The 19,871-nt window shown below is 40.2% G+C and overlaps 1 protein-coding gene across 7 annotated transcripts in view; it reads left to right on the top strand.

The window, feature by feature from the left end:
- MEGF11 (multiple EGF like domains 11) overlaps nucleotides 1–19,871 on the top strand; it is a 298,071-nt gene that overhangs the window by 106,883 nt on the left and 171,317 nt on the right. For 6 of the 7 annotated variants that reach the window (XM_072148689.1, XM_072148690.1, XM_072148688.1 and 3 more), the window contains exon 5: nucleotides 18,389–18,481. The exons of the other annotated variant lie outside the window; for it this stretch is intronic. In XM_072148689.1, the coding sequence (XP_072004790.1) occupies nucleotides 18,389–18,481 (93 nt within the window). The remainder of the gene's footprint in view (nucleotides 1–18,388; nucleotides 18,482–19,871) is intronic. 7 annotated transcript variants of the gene reach the window in all.

Genomic DNA, 19,871 nt, shown 5'->3' with positions numbered 1-19,871 from the left:
AGTCTCATACAGTTTGTGTTATTTTAAAGAGACCATCTTAGGCTGCCTGGGACTGTAGGAATAGTGATAAGGTGTGAATAGGGTTGGTTTAGAGCTATTAGAGAACTTCCTCCAGGTCCCCACGATTCTTCCTGTTCAGGGGGCCCTTCCGTCTTTGAACGGAATTATGGAACTCAGGCAGCGATGTTACTGCCATGTTGACACTTTGCGAAAAGTTAGTGGGTTTTGGGTCACATTTTGGGCACTTGATCTCGAAAAGGTTTGCCATCACTGGTATATAGTATCTTATAAGTCCTTCAGTAGAGCTAAAGATCTACTTGTAGTTGTCTGTTTTATTATACATCTATTTTATTTTATTATTAACCTTCATGATATTTTCTAACTCACTTGTCAGTAGAAGACGCCAAATCCAAACAATGTCTGCCCTGTGCAGTGCCATGTGCTCTCTACACGTACCAAGTTAATACTGCTATTGATTTGCGCACGCTTGTTCTTTTCACATTTGGACGCTATTGGACCTGTTCTTTTAAGCTTTGGTTTCTTTTCACTGACTTTGAAAGCAGGAAAAACTAATAATATCTCCTTTTACTTCTTGTCATTCAAATACAAAATGTCATGAAGAGTTCAGAAAGAAATCAATAGCCATGCTGACTATGACTCTATAGCTGTAGTTAAAAGTATTTTTTTGTTTACAATAGGGTTGAGTGTTATTTTGGGAGAAAGCTAAGTGGAACATGCTTCGAGGCTCTTCTGTTAGGCGCCATGTGTGCTTATGGCTTGTGATATCACCTGGGTTTTAATTCATTTCTGTACAATTATCTGGATGGGAAATACCGATAAGTCCACTGCTGGACAACTCACAAGTAAGATGGTATATTGGACACTGTGAGCAACATATGATACACTACTTTTCTTGGTTCTATATTGTAGGCATTAGAAAAAAAAACTGTGATGTAGGCCTGCTATATCACATTAGTTCGGCAGAGTTATAATGTGAGAATGGCCTGTATTTATTCACCCACTGGTAAGTTGTTCTTGTACAAACTATCCTGTGTACCAACTATCCTGTGGATCTGATCAGTGTAGGAACAACTGCTGGGTCTACCGTAGTACATGAGAGCGGGATTCCCATCCTTACTAATTGAATGAAGCGGCAGGTCCAGCATGCATCCTGCAACTCCCATTCGATACTATGGTGGTGCTGGAAAATGCCAAGCACGGAGCAGTGGAGATTTATACACTGATCACTGTTCCTTTGTTCACTGTGCTATACAATTTTGGGTCCCCCCTATTATTGAATGGACAGCCGGTTACATTCTTGACTTGCCCGTTCATTCAATTAGTGAGAATGCAACTCTATTCTTAAGAACTGTAAGGGTCAGGAGGGTCCGGCCATTGAGATAGGGGAGAACACACAATGTTGGTAAACCCCTTTCATGTGCTTATCCACAATGTACTGATCCTACCTTCTGGAGATCTTTGACCAGAAAATGGAAAACAAGATACTAGAACATAACAGCCTTGGGTCCTGCACACAAGCCAGGCCACATCATATTTTCAAACATACAGGTCCTATGGAGACATAGCTGAGATCATAGAATATGTGGTAATACATAGTCCACCAGAGCTACAGCCACTCTTTACGTTGGAAAACATATTGCACATAAAGGAATCTCTGATACATTATATTAAAGATATAAAAAAAACAAACATGTAGATGTCATAAATGGGTAAAGGTGCAGATTATATAATGGGAAATTTGCAAAAAGGTTTTTCAGTATGTAACAAGGAAAACCGCACCTCTTTTAAGGCAGCCCATTTACCATCAAGCATGATTTTCAGGAAGCCTTATGACTTGACGTGGGATTAAAGCCAAACCAGTATATCTATTCCAGAAGGAACAGATTCCCAACTGTAGACAGCGCTGTTTCAATGTGGTTGCATCTCTTAAAGACAGTGTAAGTAACTGGTTTAGCTGAGTGAGAAGCTTTTGACTAAGGTCAGTAAAAGTACTCCATACAGAGAGTTTGCCAATTAAGGCTGCCTCATAGACATTGCTGCTCCACTAGGGAATCCAGGGAAATATGCAGGTAAGTTTTCCAGGATGGGATGAGGAAAACCATGCCTTTTTTGCTACCTTGTAGCAGTTGGGAATTTGTTCCTTCCGGAATAGATCTACTGGTTTTGACATGGCAAGATAGCAAAAGTTTCCCTTGTCCCTTCCTTGAAAACTTATTTGCATATTTGCCAGAATCTAGTGGACCATCAATGGCTACAAGTCTCCACACACCTGCAAGGCCTTTATTGAAAAACTCTCCTTAAGAAGAACTTCCTGACCATAGTCAAAAGCCTCCCACTCTAAAAAGCTAAATCCGTTCCCAACACTCTTCTGAAGAGATTCAACCATGTTGAGGCTGTGCTGTCTACAGTTGGGAACCTGTTCCTTATGGAAAAGATATACTGATTTGGCTTTTATCCCACCTCATGACATTAGGCTTCCTGAAAGTCATGCTTGATGTTAAGGGGCTGCCTTAAAGGTATCAGAAGAGGCATTGTTTTCCTTGTCACATCCTGGAAAACGTATTTAAATATTTCCCAGAATCCCCTAGTAGAGCATCAATGGCTATCAGTTTTCCCATGCCCTTAATTGGCCAACTCTCTAATGGACCATCTATGCCACCAGATATTCTTACAGACTCCTGAGATATAATAGTTATTCTTTTATCACAAAACTTTAAAAGAACACTTCACTAGTCCTTAATTAGGCAAATTTTCGCATTATTTCGGTATGTTTCACATGTAGTGTGGAAAGAAACTAAAAAGTAAAACTTATTATACAGTAGATTTTTATTCCAGTGCTTGAAGTTAGTATCACCAATTTAATAACAGACAATTGTAAAGTCACAAAAAATATTTTTTAAATATTTAAAAAGAAAGACGTCAGACTGGATTCTAATATAGGAGCAACAGCGTATTAGCTTGACAGATTTATTGATCATTTGTAAAAATGTTGCATTTGAATGCTTGGCTCTTTTTAGCTGGAAATGTGCCTGAAGGACATTTCAAGAAGGGTTTTTCTTGGTGCCTTTTACTGTCAGGTTGTGTTGGGAGATGGACTTACTCAACTGAGGGAAAGTTACCTGCATCTGCTGATGGGATCTCAAAATAAATACTAAAATGGGAGCATTTTTTTTAATTCAATAAACTGACATCACTTGGCTATAACAATGGGGTGCAGACCCTAGTACTGTACAGCAGTACAAATAAATGGTATATAAAGGAATAACAATGGGCAACAAGTAACATAGAAGTGACAAAGCATCAAAAGAGAGATGGGAATGGGAGTAAATTTAGATAAGAGGGGTGGGATAAATGTTACCAATGACAACATTTGATGTTTTGATAAATTTAAACCCCAGTTGTGACACATAGCTTTAGATTGATGAGGATGGATGAAAGGTGAATCTTTTTTTTAACCCCTTAAGGACGCAGCCTGTTTGCAGGTTAAGGCTCGCAACTTTTTTTTGAAATTTGACCAGTGTCTCTTCCTGTGGTAATAACTTTTGAACGCTGTTACTTATCAAAGCGATTCTGAGATTGTTTTTTCCCCACATGTTGTACTTCATTTTAGTGGTAAATTTTGGCTGATAAGTTTTGCGTTTATTTACAAAAAAAAGAAAAAAATGATGAATTTTTAGAAAAATTTGCCATTTTCGAAATTCTAAATCACCGCGTTTTCAGGCAGATAGATTTACCACCTAAATAACTTGCAGAATAACATTTCCCATTTGTCTACTTTACATTTTCATAATTTTTGAAATGTTTGGATAATTTATTTTGACGTCACGCGGCCTACAAATCGAATAGCGATTTTCCGTATTTTCGGAATTGACTATTTTGGGGATAAATACTGTTTGAAATCAAATTTTACATATTTAGCAACAAAACCCCCTATATAACCAACCCATTTTCAAATCTGCACCCCTCAAACTATCAGAAACAGCTTTTACAAAGATTGTTAACCCCTTGAGATCTTCATAGTAATTGAATCAAAATGGCGGTGAAATTTAGAAATTTCAAATTTATCAAATTTTGTCGGTTATACGTTCATTTAGCCCTAAAATGTACACATTTCCAAAAGATAAAAAGAGAAAACTCACCATAAAATTTGTTCTACAATTTCTCCTGAGTGCAGCGACCCCCCACACGTGGCCGTTACTTGTGTTATGGGGGCACAGCGAGGCGCAGAAGGGAAGGAGCACCCTGCAGCTGCCAGGATTTTAGTTTTCTGGTTGCCCCCTTTTGAAGGCTATAAAATTTTCGCTTTTCCGTTATTTGGGCCATGTGACGGCATTTTTTTTGCGGGACGAGATGCTTTTTCCAGTGTTACCATTTTGGGGTTGGTATCACCTATTGTTGAAAATTTTGGAACTTTTTTTTGAGGTCATGAGTAGAAAAGCATCAATTCTGTACTGAATTTTTTACTTTTTTTTTTCCGTGTTCACCGTATATCCTAATAATCCTGTTATCTTTATTCTATGGGTCGATACGATTACGGGGATACCAGACATGAATATTTTTTCTCATGTTTTACTAAATTTGCCAAATAAAACCCTAATGTGGGGAAAAATCTATCATTTTTGCATCGCCGTCTTCCAAGTGGCATAACATTGTTACGTTTTTGGCTACAGAGCTGGTTGATGGCTTGTTTTTTTGCGGGACATGTTGTTCTTTGCAACAATATCATTCTGGAGTACATATGTTTTGTTGATCACTTTTTATTGCATTTTTAGTGGGATATAATAGGTAAAAATCATAATTTTTGGCGGGTTTTTGACTTTTTTTTTTACCCATCATATGGGTTCAATAGTTATTTAGTTTTATTCTATGGATTGTTACGGACGCGGTGATACTATATATGTGGGGTTTGTGTTATGATTTAGACTTTTTTGAGCGTTATATGTCTCTTTATATTTTTTGGGGCTTATGGGCATTTTTAGTGATTTATAAAGTAATTTTTTATTGAAAAACATTTTTTTTTACATTTTTTTACTTGATCCACCATGGGATATGAACAAGCAATCATCTGATTGCTTGTTCTTGATAATACTCTGCAATACTAATGTATTGCAGGATATTATCAGTGCCAGCCTATGCAGATGCATAGGCTGACACTTTGCCTTTAAGATGACGTCACAGACGCCATCTTAAAGGTAAACCCTCCAGGCTTCTCTGGGGTCCCGATCGGACCCCAGAGGAGCCAAAACAGCGATCACCCCCCCCCCCCCCCCGAAAACGGTGCGGGGGGGCCGATCGTGGGGTAAAGACCCCCAGAAGGCATGTTAACGGGTTAAACACCCGCGATCGGAGCCCACTCCGACCGCGGGTGTTAGCCGGGGATGTCAGCGGTAGATTACCGCTGAAATCCCGCGGCTAGCGATGCCGGTTCGGCTGCTATACAGCGCTGAACCGGCATCGTCTCTGCGCCGTAGCTGTACTGCGCTGAGCGCTAATCGCGGGACTCAGCGCAGTACAGCTACAGCGCAGAGCGCTAAGGTGTTAAATAACAATAATTTTTATTAAAATGTTTATATTACATACATATAATGCTGGAGAGGAGAAAAAGAGTGAACGCAGTCACCATTGGGTACATTCATTATCATAACAGCGTTCCACGTCGCAGCGTGGTCATTCTTCACAAAACATTAATGCAATTTCTATACCATACCCATTTATATATACATACAAGTGATGCTACTGTATTATTTATTTTGATCCTTCTCCCTCTGAAGTATATGTCATACCTGCATGTTAATTTCCATAAAGGATCTGGGGAGTTAACAAACTAGAACATAATAAACCAAAAAACATAGAGAACAAGGAAACATAGTATGCTGTAGCTTATAAGGTCAAGAGGCAGGAGTGTCGAATAACTGTCCAAGCAAGAGGGTAATAGGGGCAGGGGAGATTAAACACAGCTAAACCAATCGAAAGCCCACTCAATATGTTGTACATTGCTGTAATCCACTTAGATCCTAATATATGCCGGGTGACTAATCCAAGGTTCCCAAATTCTTTGTAGTTTGGATACACAGCCGTTGCCCCAAGCTATTATTTTCTCATATGTAACATTAATCTCCTTATGTAGATCATCCATCACCAGAACTGTCGGCCTCTTCTAGTTGTGCGTTAGGAGCAATTTGGCCAACGTTAGTCTCTTACAGGTTAGAACTCTCAGTGGCATGGTTATTCCTGCCAGGTCTATAGACAATAGGGCTATGGCCATTGTACCCCTTATATTACTACTAGAGATGAGCGAATATACTCGTCCGAGTATACTGCTCGGTCGAGTATTAGCATACTCGGACCGGCTCGTTACTCGGACAAGTATGTCGCCGGCTCGAGATCGAGCAGTAAATTAATAAAATAAATTGAATAAAAGTATTTTCATTGTAAAAAAAAAATATTACACATGTTTCCAGATGTTTTACTTGTAAGAACACATTGAACTAACACTATTCTTCACTTTCCAGGTGTTTCGTGTGTGTCTCCCGCTAAGTTAGGAGATGTGCACGAACATCTGGAATGTGAAGAATAGTGTTCTTTCAATGTGTTCTGCACTTAAATGGTCCTGTGTTCACTGTTTTTAATGTTTTAATTCTATTCTTCACTTTGCAGATGTGCGTGTCTTCCGCAAAAGGGTGAGATTTATGGAAGGATCTAAATTGTGAGATTATGTCATAGTATGGTCGTATATGGTCAAATAGTTTTTGCTAGTACGGTTGTTTTACTTTTCTGTATTGTTTGATATAGTGTTGCAGGCGGGTTTTTGTAAAGCTATCATGTGCAGATTCTAAGATTTAACCATGTTAAATTTTTTACCCATGAGGAAGCCTTTCCTCTCCCCTCTTGCCCCCTGTATGTCTGGTATATCTCCTTCCACTGTATCTAAACTTAGTGTTCCTAAATCCGAGAAGCTTGTTAAGCCCGCTAGTACATGAGCTGTACGCCGAGCTTCTCGAGAGGCTTTGGAAAAAAGGGAAATGTTTTCTGGAAGGGGTTTATCTAAAAGGGGGAGCATTGCTATATAACTAAGTTTTAACAGTGAGGCCATATGGGATTCAATATGTTAACATGGAGTGTCTACAGATATTTGCAACCACTGAGCTAATTTGGTAATGTTAGTTGCAAGGTAATAATAAAAGATGTCAGGGAGGCCTAACCCACCTGCAGTTTTATGTTTGTATTAGATATTTTTATTTAAGCAGGGCGGTCTGTTGGCCCAAATGTAATTTGTTAGGACTGCTTGTACGGCTGTAAAGAAGCTTTGGAAACCTGGATTGTCAGTGTGTTGAATAGATAAAGAATAGAGATAGGGATGTAATTATGTTTACATAGAACTGGTATTTTGCCTGCAGAGCAAAAATTACATCCTTATTTATGATGATGGGAAGGGCCTGGGTCTTTTTCGGGTTAAATTTGTATAGGGAAAGCATACTAAAGTAGCTTAAAATTTCTGGGGTCTGCATGGGTAAGAATAATATCGGCTGCGTATAGCGAGGCATGATGCTGGTGGCCCCCAATGCCAATACCCTTGATAGCATTCGCCACTCTAAGAGACTGCGCTAGTGGCTCTATACTTTACTCCATACTCTCCCAAGAAATGTACTGGGATGGGGGGCAAAGAGAATGAGGCAAGAGGGAATCAGGTTCCTGGCTGTGGCACTTCTGCCTCTTACACCTCTCATTGCCCACAGCACCAGTTGCATTGGCACTTTGGATATTGGAAGGTTTTTGGAGCAGAAGGGCTGTGCCTGAGTATCTACACTTCAGTCAGCTTCTGTTCCTGCCTTATTCGCCTCCTGTGCACCAGGACAAAATGATTCCTGGCCTGATATTGGGCCGCAGCGCAGTGTTTGGGTAAAAATAATATAGGGGGCTACTTCCCAAAAACGGTGGCCATAATCCACCATGCACCTCCGCCACCATGATGGTATACATGATTGACAATCCAACAAACAATAATATGTACAGTATAAAACCTGTCCCAGCTGAACACAAAAAAATAGAGATGCAATGCGTCATAAGATGGACATTGTTTGAATATGAAGTTTAGAAGGAATTCACAGAAGATTTATTGGAAATCAAAGTTAGAGTTGAACTGTTTAATTAAGAAATGTGTGAAGTTCTATTATACTAAAGCATATGTTACATATAGCCTGACCTGGGTGTTATCTGGACAGGGATGGCTATTGTCAAGAAAGTTTAGATGTATAAAGCTATTTGTGTGCATCTTACATCGCTTTGTATATACTGGTAGTGCTTAGAATAGACAATGGGGGTCATTTATCTTTGCTTTATTTATTTTCTCTTATTTTTGCAACAGTTTTTGGCACATTTGTTATATTTGCGCCTAAATTTGCAACTTTTCCACTCACCTAGCAAAGTAAGCCACGCAATAATTTTTCATTGTTGCACCTATATATCTTTAAAATCCAGATGTGAACGTATGAAAAAGTTGCAAATTTGACACTGATTGCGATTAAAAAGTCGCAAATAAACTCCAGTCCTGAACAGGAGTAGGAAAAACTTCAGAAGGGGTAGCAGAAGAATATTTGTGTTTTGTGCCACATTTTAATAAAAAGTTGCAAAAATCCGACAGACTCAGTTGCCTGATATATCAACCTCTAAGATAAATCAAACTAGTCCACAACCTGGGAAAAGAAAAGAAAGACACACACAAATTTCTTGACTAAAGATAAAGTAGTAGGAGTTGAACAAGTTATCCTTATGTACTGAACACTGGAATATGTACTAATCATTATGCTTCATACATCAAGTTATCTAATATACAGGCGGTCCCCTATAACAGTGATGGCTAACCTATGGCACTGGTGCCAGAGGTGGCACTCGGAGCCCTTTCTGTGGGCACTCAGGCCATCACCAGAGAGGACTCCAGGTATTTTCCTGCAATCCCAGATAGCCCAGGACTTGCTGTGCAGAGGTATTTTAAAGTGACAGCTCTACCTGGGACTATTTTCTGCTTTATTGGTGTCCTCAGGGTGCTGGTATCAATGAAAACTGTGACACAGAAGGGAGTATAAATCACAAATTAAATTTCTGTGTTGGCACTTTGCGATAAATTAGCGGATCTTTGTTGTAGTTTGGGCACTTGGCCTCTAAAAGGTTTGCCATCACTGCCCTATAAGATCAACTTACAGACGACCCCTAGTTATAGACAGACCTCTCTGCCCACTGTGACCTCCGGTGAAGTCTCTGGATGCTTTACTATAGTCCCAGGCTGCAATGATCAGCTGTAAGGAGTCTGTAATGAAGATTTTTGAATAATCCTTGGTCTCATTACAGCACAAAATTTTGAAACTCCAATTGTCACTGGGGCAAAAAAAAAATGTCTGGATCTACAAATATAAAATGTACAGTTTCGACTAAAGAATGGAGCCTATGGAACCTATCTTGTATGTAACCCGGGGACTGCCTGTATTACATATAAATGGTCAGCACATGCAATATTGGAGATTCATAGGATCTGTTAAAATTGTATCAGTCACAGCTGAGATACAAATATGAACTAAGTATAAAAGAAAGTAACATTTATAGGCATGTGTGTTATACTTCGGCCTTGCACTTTAATCTTTAACATGATATTATTCTTTTTTTTTTTTGTTATAAATCTTTTTATTGTTTTCTTACTAAAACATAAAAACATTCCAGTAGGTACAGAAAAGATTTGATCCATATGGCATTGATCAATATACAGATGTATATAAATGTAACATGATATTATTCTTACCTTTAGTTAGATTTTTAAAGATTAGAAACATTGAATTCTTCTTAGAAGTGCCACTGACATATTACCACCAATTTACTTTTTTTTATTACTGCCGCATATAGGTATGTGCATAAGATGTGCTTCAACTTTTATTTAGCGGAGGTTTTATCACACATGATATTTCATACACAAATCACAGATAATGGAGCTTTGTGGTTTTAGCACTTGTCATAAGGAAAACTTAAGAGGTTACCAGGATTCTAACATTTTACATAAAAAAATCCATAGTTTTAGGTCTGAATATTTCAGAGATCATAAAGTCCCTCCTACAAACAGGATATCCCTTTAAGTGGGTTGAGGATCAACTCCCCATACTTAGGCATTAAATTGGACTACCTGAGCTGTTTGCGCTAAGCTATACTCCTTGGGTTGAGACTCAACTAAAGGAGTATGCTGAACAATGGGTGTCTTTGGTAGGAAGATTTGACGCTATAAAGATGATGGTCCTTCCAAAAATTGTTTGTTTTAAGAAACGTCCCCATAGTCTCCAAAAAGTTTTTAGCTAATCTGCAGAAGTTAATAAACAGATATGTATGGCTTAATGCCAGACCGAGGATAGCATCGGACACATATCAGCCACAAGGCAAAGGAGGGCTGGGATTTCCATGTATCAGATATTATGATGCCACCCTAGTAGAGCAAGCAAGGCAATGGTGCGTAAAGGTTACACCCAAGCACTGGGTGCAAATTGAAAACGAGGTATGCTCAAAGTTGTCAGTGAACACTAAACTGTGGGCTATAGCACTAGATCAACAAGGCAATACTCCCATATTAGCTATTACTATAGCAGGATATAACAATAGAGACATTACACAACCTCGGAACACCTTTATTCACTAAAATGACTGACCTACCTTGCCATTCGATTTCTCAGCTGTTAGAGGATCTAGACATAAAGACTTGGGTTGAAAGGAGTATACTCACAATTGGGGACATCTGATGTCATTTGTAGAAATATGCCAGAAATATAAGATCCCTTCAAAAGATTTTTACAAATATTTGCCATTCAGGCATCTCCTAGCAGATTCCCCGAGAGCTTGTCTGGAGGTTAAATCTGCCTTTTAAACAAATTTTTTTCATCCTAATAAGCAAACCAAGGGGGTTCTGCCGGTTTACCATTCACCTGAATCCCTATCCCCTTTGTGTTAGTCATTGGGAGAGAGATTTAAACATCACCCTTGAGCCCAAAAAGTGGGAATTTATTCTTAGATCGCCCAGTGTGCTCTCTAAGTGTACGCTTCATTTGGAGGCAAGACGAAAAATACTGTACCGGTGGTATTATACCCCTAGCAAACTATCAAGAATATACCCATCTACATCAAGTATCTGCTGGAGGTGTCGAAGTGCTAGGGGTACAATACTGTAGATGTTTTGGAAATTCCCAGTCCTTACTTAACTCTAAATCCCACTATGATCTGATAGGAGTGGGACTGGCAGATCGCTTTCCTAGTGAAAGAACGGTAAAATTTCATGTTTTGTGTGAACGGTTACAGCAATTACCCTCGTAGCGACCAACGAGTCGACCAAAATTCTTGTGTTTACTGAACTGTCCAGGAAAGTTAATAATAATTGTACTCTAGAAAGATCTATAGCCTTTAACGAGGGCCTTCAAAAGAAATTCTACAAAAATTGGGATCTCTGGCTGCAAACGGATTATTGCAAAGCCTCGCCCCAATACACTTTTGTCGAATCTTGTTATCTAGATAAAAGTAGCAAATGAATAAGTGGATATATATATAAAGGGCAGAACATGTAATTGGGTCGCAATGTCTAGGAATCCTGATATTATATTCAACCTACCATGTCGGTTTACTTGTTTTATTTGTGTTATATGTCAATATGTTGTTGACGTATGTTTTGGATATATAAAACATTTAATACTGAAAAATGAGAGACTGTAAATTTGCTCAGTGCGCATATTGCTTGACAATGTGTATTACATGTATAATAAAAATACTTTAAAAAATGTACATTAAATTAGGAAATGGGACACTAGAAAAAAAATAGAAATCTGTGATTTGTATTTACTAAAATATATTTATTAAAGGTGTATTCCCACAAAGACAAGTTTCTTATATATACTCAGTATGCGTTTGGACTAGAGGGTGTAAGGGGGAGAAAAACCAGCGCAAAAAGACTCAAGTGCAGGAGTAGGTACAAATGGTTCAGTGGAAGAATAGTAGAATGCTCACCTTTTTGGTTGAGGTAATAGGCATATAGGCAGTATCTGTTTTTGCAGTAGGAAGTGCAGCTCACAGTGGATTTGGAGTTACGGGAAATAAGTAGTCCACAGCTTTAACCCGTTTGGAGATCAGAGGTTTTGCAAGAAGGGATTAAACCACTCTACACCACTTATAAACGCATTGCAACAGCTGACATTTGCCTAATTAAAAAGTTGTTAACACTTGCGTTAACACATGTGTTCATGCAATGTTAACACATATGTTCACATTCCGTTTACTATGCATTTTGTAAATGCAAATGTTAACAGTATCTCGTCAGCTGTTGTAATAGGTTTCAAAACGCAATCAAAACATCACGTGTGACCACACCCTTAACACCATGTGTGACCACACCCTTAACACCACGTGTGACCGCAGCCTCATATGTCATCTCCCTGGGGTGTGACCGCAGTGCTTAAAAATGCAGGACACAGCCTCAAATCCAAAATTAACAGTAGTGTCCACTCCTGCATATAACCCCCTCACATGGCTTGTATCCTCTCCTGTATATAACCCCCTCACATGGCTTGTATCCTCTCCTGTATGTAACCCCCTCACATGGCTTATATCCTCTCCTGTATATAACCCCCTCACATGGCTTGTATCCTCTCCTGTATATAACCCCCTCACATGGCTTGTATCCTCTCCTGTATAAAACCCCTCACATGGCTTGTATCCTCTCCTGTATATAACCCCTCACATGGCTTGTATCCTCTCCTGTATATAACCCCTCACATGGCTTGTGTCCTCTCCTGTATATAACCCCTCACATGGCTTGTATCCTCTCCTGTATATAACCCCTCACATGGCTTGTATCCTCTCCTGTATAAAACCCCTCACATGGCTTGTATCCTCTCCTGTATAAAACCCCTCACATGGCTTGTATCCTCTCCTGTATATAACCCCCTCACATGGCTTGTATCCTCTCCTGTATATAACCCCTCACATGGCTTGTATCCTCTCCTGTATAAAACCCCTCACATGGCTTGTATCCTCTCCTGTATAAAACCCCTCACATGGCTTGTCTCCTCTCCTGTATATAACCCCCTCACATGGCTTGTATCCTCTCCTGTATATAACCCCCTCACATGGCTTGTGTCCTCTCCTGTATATAACCCCTCACATGACTTGTGTCCTCTCCTGTATATAACATCTCACATGGTTTGTATCCTCTCCTGTATATAACTCCTCACATGGCTTGTGTCCTCTCCTGTATATAACCCCCTCACATGGCTTGTATCCTCTCATGTATATAACCCCCTCATATGGCTTGTATCCTCTCCTGTATATAACCCCCTCACATGACTTGTATCCTCTCCTGTATAAAACCCCTCACATGGCTTGTATCCTCTCCTGTATATAACCCCCTCACATGGCTTGTATCCTCTCCTGTGTATAACCCCTCACATGGCTTGTATCCTGTCCTGTATATAACCCCCTCACATGGCTTGTATCCTCTCCTGTATAAAACCCATGGCTTGTCTCCTCTCCTGTATATAACCCCCTCACATGGCTTGTATCCTCTCCTGTATATAACCCCCTCACATGGCTTGTGTCCTCTCCTGTATATAACCCCTCACATGACTTGTGTCCTCTCCTGTATATAACATCTCACATGGTTTGTATCCTCTCCTGTATATAACTCCTCACATGGCTTGTGTCCTCTCCTGTATATAACCCCCTCACATGGCTTGTATCCTCTCATGTATATAACCCCCTCATATGGCTTGTATCCTCTCCTGTATATAACCCCCTCACATGACTTGTGTCCTCTCCTGTATATAACCCCCTCACATGGCTTGTGTCCTCTCCTGTATATAACCCCCTCACATGGCCTGTGTCCTCTCCTGTATATAACCCCCTCACATGGCCTGTGTCCTCTCCTGTATATAACCCCCTCACATGGCTTGTATCCTCTCCTGTATAAAACCCCTCACATGGCTTGTATCCTCTCCTGTATATAACCCCCTCACATGGCTTGTATCCTCTCCTGTATATAACCCCCTCACATGGCTTGTATCCTCTCCTGTATATAACCCCTCACATGGCTTATATCCTCTCCTGTATATAACACCTCACATGGCTTGTATCCTCTCCTGTATATAACCCCCTCACATGGCTTGTATCCTCTCCTGTATATAACCCCCTCACATGGCTTGTCTCCTCTCCTGTATATAACCCCCTCACATGGCTTGTATTCTCTCCTGTATAAAACCCCTCACATGGCTTGTATCCTCTCCTGTATATAACCCCCTCACATGGCTTGTATCCTCTCCTGTATATAATCCCCTCACATGGCTTGTATTCTCTCCTGTATATAACCCCTCACATGACTTGTATCCTCTCCTGTATATAACCCCTCACATGGCTTGTATCCTCTCCTGTATATAACCCCTCACATGGCTTGTATCCTCTCCTGTATATAATCCCCTCACATGGCTTGTATTCTCTCCTGTATATAACCCCTCACATGACTTGTATCCTCTCCTGTATATAACCCCCCTCACATGGCTTGTATCCTCTCCTGTATATAACCCCTCACATGGCTTGTGTCCACTCCTGTATATAACCCCTCACATGGCTTGTATCCTCTCCTGTATATAACCCCTCACATGGCTTGTGTCCTCTCCTGTATATAACCCCCTCACGTGGTTTGTGTCCATGTGGATTTGGGACATTTGCAACAAAAAGCCTCAAAAAGAAGGCAAAATTTGCGCCTGCCAGGATAGGAAAAACTGAACATGTATCACAAGTAAAAAGACAGGAGCATACATAAGGTGCAAAAAAGATCTGCCCAATGTCTCAAAAATTCACCACAGAGAGACAAACATGTGATACATGTCCCCCATAGTATATAAAAATATGTAGCTGTTTTGTGGCACTGGGTGTTTTAATTTCAGATCACTTTCATACAGTATACAGGAAAAGTTTGAGAATATTTTACTTTGTCTACCATCAAAATCCAGCATGGATAAACCAGGCACACTTACTCATAGTTCCAGGCACCGTGGTAATCTTCTTATATCTGTTAGATAGATAAATTCAACTTTTTAAATTTTATTATTGAGGGGCTATAATGGGCTAGATATGCTTCACCCAACTCCTGCTCTCTCCTTCCTTCCTCTGCCTGTGTAAGCTAGAAACAGCAGGAAGTGGAGGAGAAGGGCGGTCCTGCTGTGCCTATTGTAACAGCCTATGAAATTACAGCACTGTGGGGCTATGGAAAAGCCCACCAGAGCCCTTCAGGCTCATTACCATAATTTATTTTAGAAGGAAGAAAGCAATGGATAAGAAAATTACCACTGTCCTGGTGCCTGGATCTATGGGTACGTGTCCCTGATTTATCATGATGGATTTGCATGGTACATTTTCTTCAACTGGAACCCTTTAAGATTCATGCACATGGTTATGATTACATGTAGATTTTCATGCTGTACATTGCCCTTAACCCAAACATGCCGTGTCTATAATACTGATTATTTCTGCACAAAAATTGTTGGATACTACAACTTTTTAAGTCTGGATTTTCTCCTTGAGTTTTCAATTTTTATTTTAATAAAAGGTATGAAATGCTACCAAGTCCGTATCTATCAAATGCAGATTTAAAAGCAATTTCTGGCGTGGAAAAACCTGAAGACACACGGAATAGTTCCCATTCCCAGAGTCCTAGCTGTGGGACCCATCCTTAAAGTGTGATTTGCCATACAAAACTATATTTCTTATATTTTCTGTTCTTTGCCACTTTCTTTGTATTATTTCTATTTTATTGACAAGGCCGCTCTTAAAATTCAGCAGGTTTCTCTTGGAAGGAGAAAGCAGTTTATCTCCACTCAGTTGTCAGTAATGTAACCTACCAGCTGAGATCTAACTGTGTAATTGTCATCTAAACTCCCACTGCTCTCTAATATCAGAAAACCTAAAAAAACATTTCTTAAATGGAGAACAAACATCTTGTGCCTCAAAATAGGATTTACGTGAGTGAAGTTACTGAACCATCCAGGTTAATTGTGGAAGGCTGTAAGTTGGTAGAGTTTTCTTTCAAAAGAAACCTTAAAGGAAATCTATCATTTGTTTTATGCATTGTGAGCCAAACATACCTTGAGAATGCTGGAGCTACACTGATTCAGAAACATATCTTGTTTAATCCCTGAATTGAATGGTTTTGCTGAAAAAAAAACATGATACAATTATGATAATGAGGCTCTGTTGCTCCTGTGGATGGCTCAACGCTTCTCCTCTTACCCTATTTATGCACTACTTCAGAAAACGCTGTTTAATCCCTGAACCGAGTGTTTTTTTCTGAAAAAAAACAATGATAACATTCAGAACCTTGGGAAAGGTGGATTTGATTCAGCCTGCGGTTCATAAACACATTACACAGAGCTTCCTGATCTGTCCAGACAGGACTAATCAAGCTGAGCTGGATGACTCATACAGAGCAGCTGGGGGATGGTGCAGTGATGATTACTTCTGCCTGTCAGGCACAACAGAGTGATTACAGCGTTCTCTGGAGCAATGCATAATTAGGGTAAGAGGACAGGAGCAACAGAGCCTCATTATCATAATTTTATAAAAGTTTTTTCAGCAACACCATTCAGTTTAGGGATTAAACAGGATATGCATCAGCATAGCTACATCATTCTCAATGTATGCTTGGTTCACAATGCATAAAACAAATGGTAGATTTCCTTTAAGGTTTCTATTCATAACAAAGAAAACTCTACCGACTTACAGCCTTCCAAAATTAACCTAGATGGTAGGTTCAGTAACTTTATAAAAACTTTGCTTCACTCGCGTTAATCCAATTTTGAGGCACAAGATGTTCATTCTCCATTTAAGAAATGTTTTTTATATGTATGAAGGTATGTGTGGTTCACAATGCATGAAAACAAATGGTAGATTTCTTTTAAATTGTTGGCAGCCTCATGTAATAAAATGCTCCTCTTCTACACCTTCAGAATAGTTATTTTATGGCGAGTTAGTATTTTATGTTATATTTTAACCGGTTCGCGACCGCCCGCCGTGTATTCACGGCGGCGGTCGCGTCGCGCTGCATGGAGAGGGCTCACGGGCTGAGCCCTCTCCATAGCCGGTAAGTCTTTGCTGCATATTGCAGCAAAGGCTTACCGGTAACATCCGCGATCGGTGCTAGCACCGATCGCGGGTGTTTTTACAGCGCGGGCTGCCGGCAAAGCTGCCGGCAGCCTCAAACAGATAGCGGCGCATGGGCGCCGCCATCTTACCTGGGATCGCCGCTCCTCGTGACGTCATCGGGGGGCGGCGATCCGTCTCCATGGTAGCCTTGGGTCTTCCGAAGACCCGAGGCTATTTCGTTTTAACCCCTTCATTACAATGTGCTGATAGCACATTGTAATGAATGAGGAAGAAAATCCCCATATACTGCCATACTGTAGTATGGCAGTATATGATAGGATCCATCTGACAACCTAAGGTTAAAGTACCCTAGGGAGTCTGAAAAATAGTATAAATAAAAATAAAAAAAAGTTTAAAAAAAAAAATTATAATAAAAAAACCTAAAATTTCAAATCACCCCCCTTTCCCTAGAACTGACATAAATATAAATAAACAGTAAAAATCATCAACACATCAGGTATCGACGCGTCCGAAAATGCCCGATCTATCAAAATATGATAACGGTTTTTCAATGCGTTTAACCCCGTAACGGAAAATAGCGCCCAAAGTCGAAAATGGCACTTTTTTGCCATTTTGAAAAATCTAAAAAAATCTATAAAAAGTGATCAAAATGTCGTACAGACCTAAAAATGATATCATTGAAAATATTATCAAATTTCGCAAAAAATTACACCATGCACAGCTCCGTACACCAAAGTATAAAAAAGTTATTAGCGCCAGAAGTTGGCAAAATCAAAAAAAAAATTTTTTGTACAGGAGGTTTTAATTTTTGTAAATGTATGAAAACATTATAAATCCTATACAAATTTGGTATCCCCTTAATCGTACCGACCCAAAGAATAAAGTAGACATGTCATTTGGGGCGCTCAGTGAAAGACGTAATATCCAAGCCCACAAGAAAATGGCGCAAATGCGTTTTTTCACCATTTTCATTGCATTTGGAATTTTTTTCCCGCTTCCGAGTACATGGCATGAAATATTTAATACCATCATTATGAAGTGCAATTTGTTACGCAGAAAACAAGCCATCACACAGCTCTTTACATGTAAAAATAAAAAAGTTATAGATTTTTGAAGGTGGGGAGTGAAAAATGGACATGAAAAAACAGGAAAGGGCCCGGTCCTTAACCGGTTAATATTCTTCTGTTTTTTTTCTTTGCAGCCCTCTGCACAGAGGAATGTGTACATGGGAGGTGTGTGTCGCCTGATACGTGTCACTGTGAGCCAGGCTGGGGAGGCGCAGACTGCTCCAGTGGTGAGTTCCCAATTCTACATAATACCTCAACACTGTGTATAGTAAGATAAATTGTGTATTCACCAAGGCAAAGTCAGGATAGTGGGTTACTTCATGATCAATCATCTGCAATTCAGTGCTGACAAAACAATAAAGGGAACCTGTCAGGAGGGATAACCCCCTCAAACCCCAAACAGTTCCTTCTTCTGTACTTAAAGGACACCTGTCATCAGGTCTGTGTCACTTGTCCTGTCACCTCTACCTGTTGGAGCAGCTCACAAGGATCCATCACAGCCTTTATCTAGTTATTTCATACATTATTCATTGTAAAATCATCTATTCTTTATCATGTAAATGTGGCAGGTCACATGGTCAGAGGCAGTGATGTCACCCCTGTTACCCCTCCCCTCTCCTCCCCCTGCTCATGTCTGTGTGTAATGTATAGTAAAGCATTGCTAGTGTGTGTGCTGCATCTGCTGACATGCTGCATCCTCCTAATATACAGGTGAGAGACACAGACATAAGCTACACATGAATCTGACATGTTCTGCTGTAACATGGCTGCCTGGAGCGGTTGTATCTCTCCTATACACACACAGGCTGCAGGGGGCGCCAGCACCAGGAAGCACATCATTATACAGCCTCACATCATTATACAGGCTGTCAGTCATGCACTGGGGGTGTGGCTGTACCTCCCACTCATGAATAGAGTGGACAGCTTGAATATGCTAATGACTCATTGGACATTTCACAGGTCATTTGCATACAGCTTTAGCACCTCATTGCTTAGGTTTACAGGCATGTAGAGGGACAATGAAGTGATAGAGGCAATGCTCTCTAATGGCAGTTTATGAAAATATATTTAGTTTAGGGGGGTTATTTTGCATGACGGGTTCTCTTTAATAAGTGTTCAAAAGATGCTTTTATATTTCTTATATCTTGCAGCTAATAATCTTCTAAATATCTCTTTTTTTGCCCAATTTTCGGACATGGCACGCACCCATGTTTTGCAGTCAAGCTACCCTGCCTCCTCCCTGCCCCTTAGACTACTACAGCAATTTCACTATCTTCCTCACCTGCATCATCACACGGATGATGCTTATCCATGACATGCGTGCTGGAGCACAGCCGGCTAGCTATTAACCGTTCCAGACTACACACTGCACTGTATTGTGACGCCTGCCCTGTGCATCGCTGACTGGCACAGACTAGGTTCACAGAGCACACTGTGCATACCTCAGAGGAGAGTAATATTGTCGGATAGGGGCAGGGTTCAGAGCCTGAGAAGCTAGGAGGGGGCGGGGGAGGTGACTGCAAAATTGAGCTTCCCCCTTCCTTGGCTGCATGTATAAGCGATATTTGGAAGACTGTTGGCTGCACTGAAAAAATTGCATGTTATGATGTAGATTTC

This window comes from Engystomops pustulosus, chromosome 4 (genome assembly GCF_040894005.1).
Source record: "Engystomops pustulosus chromosome 4, aEngPut4.maternal, whole genome shotgun sequence".
In the NCBI taxonomy this organism is placed as follows: Eukaryota; Metazoa; Chordata; class Amphibia; order Anura; family Leptodactylidae; genus Engystomops; species Engystomops pustulosus.
The sequence above is the reverse complement of the archived record's forward strand: the minus strand, read 5'-3'. Positions and strand labels throughout refer to the sequence as shown.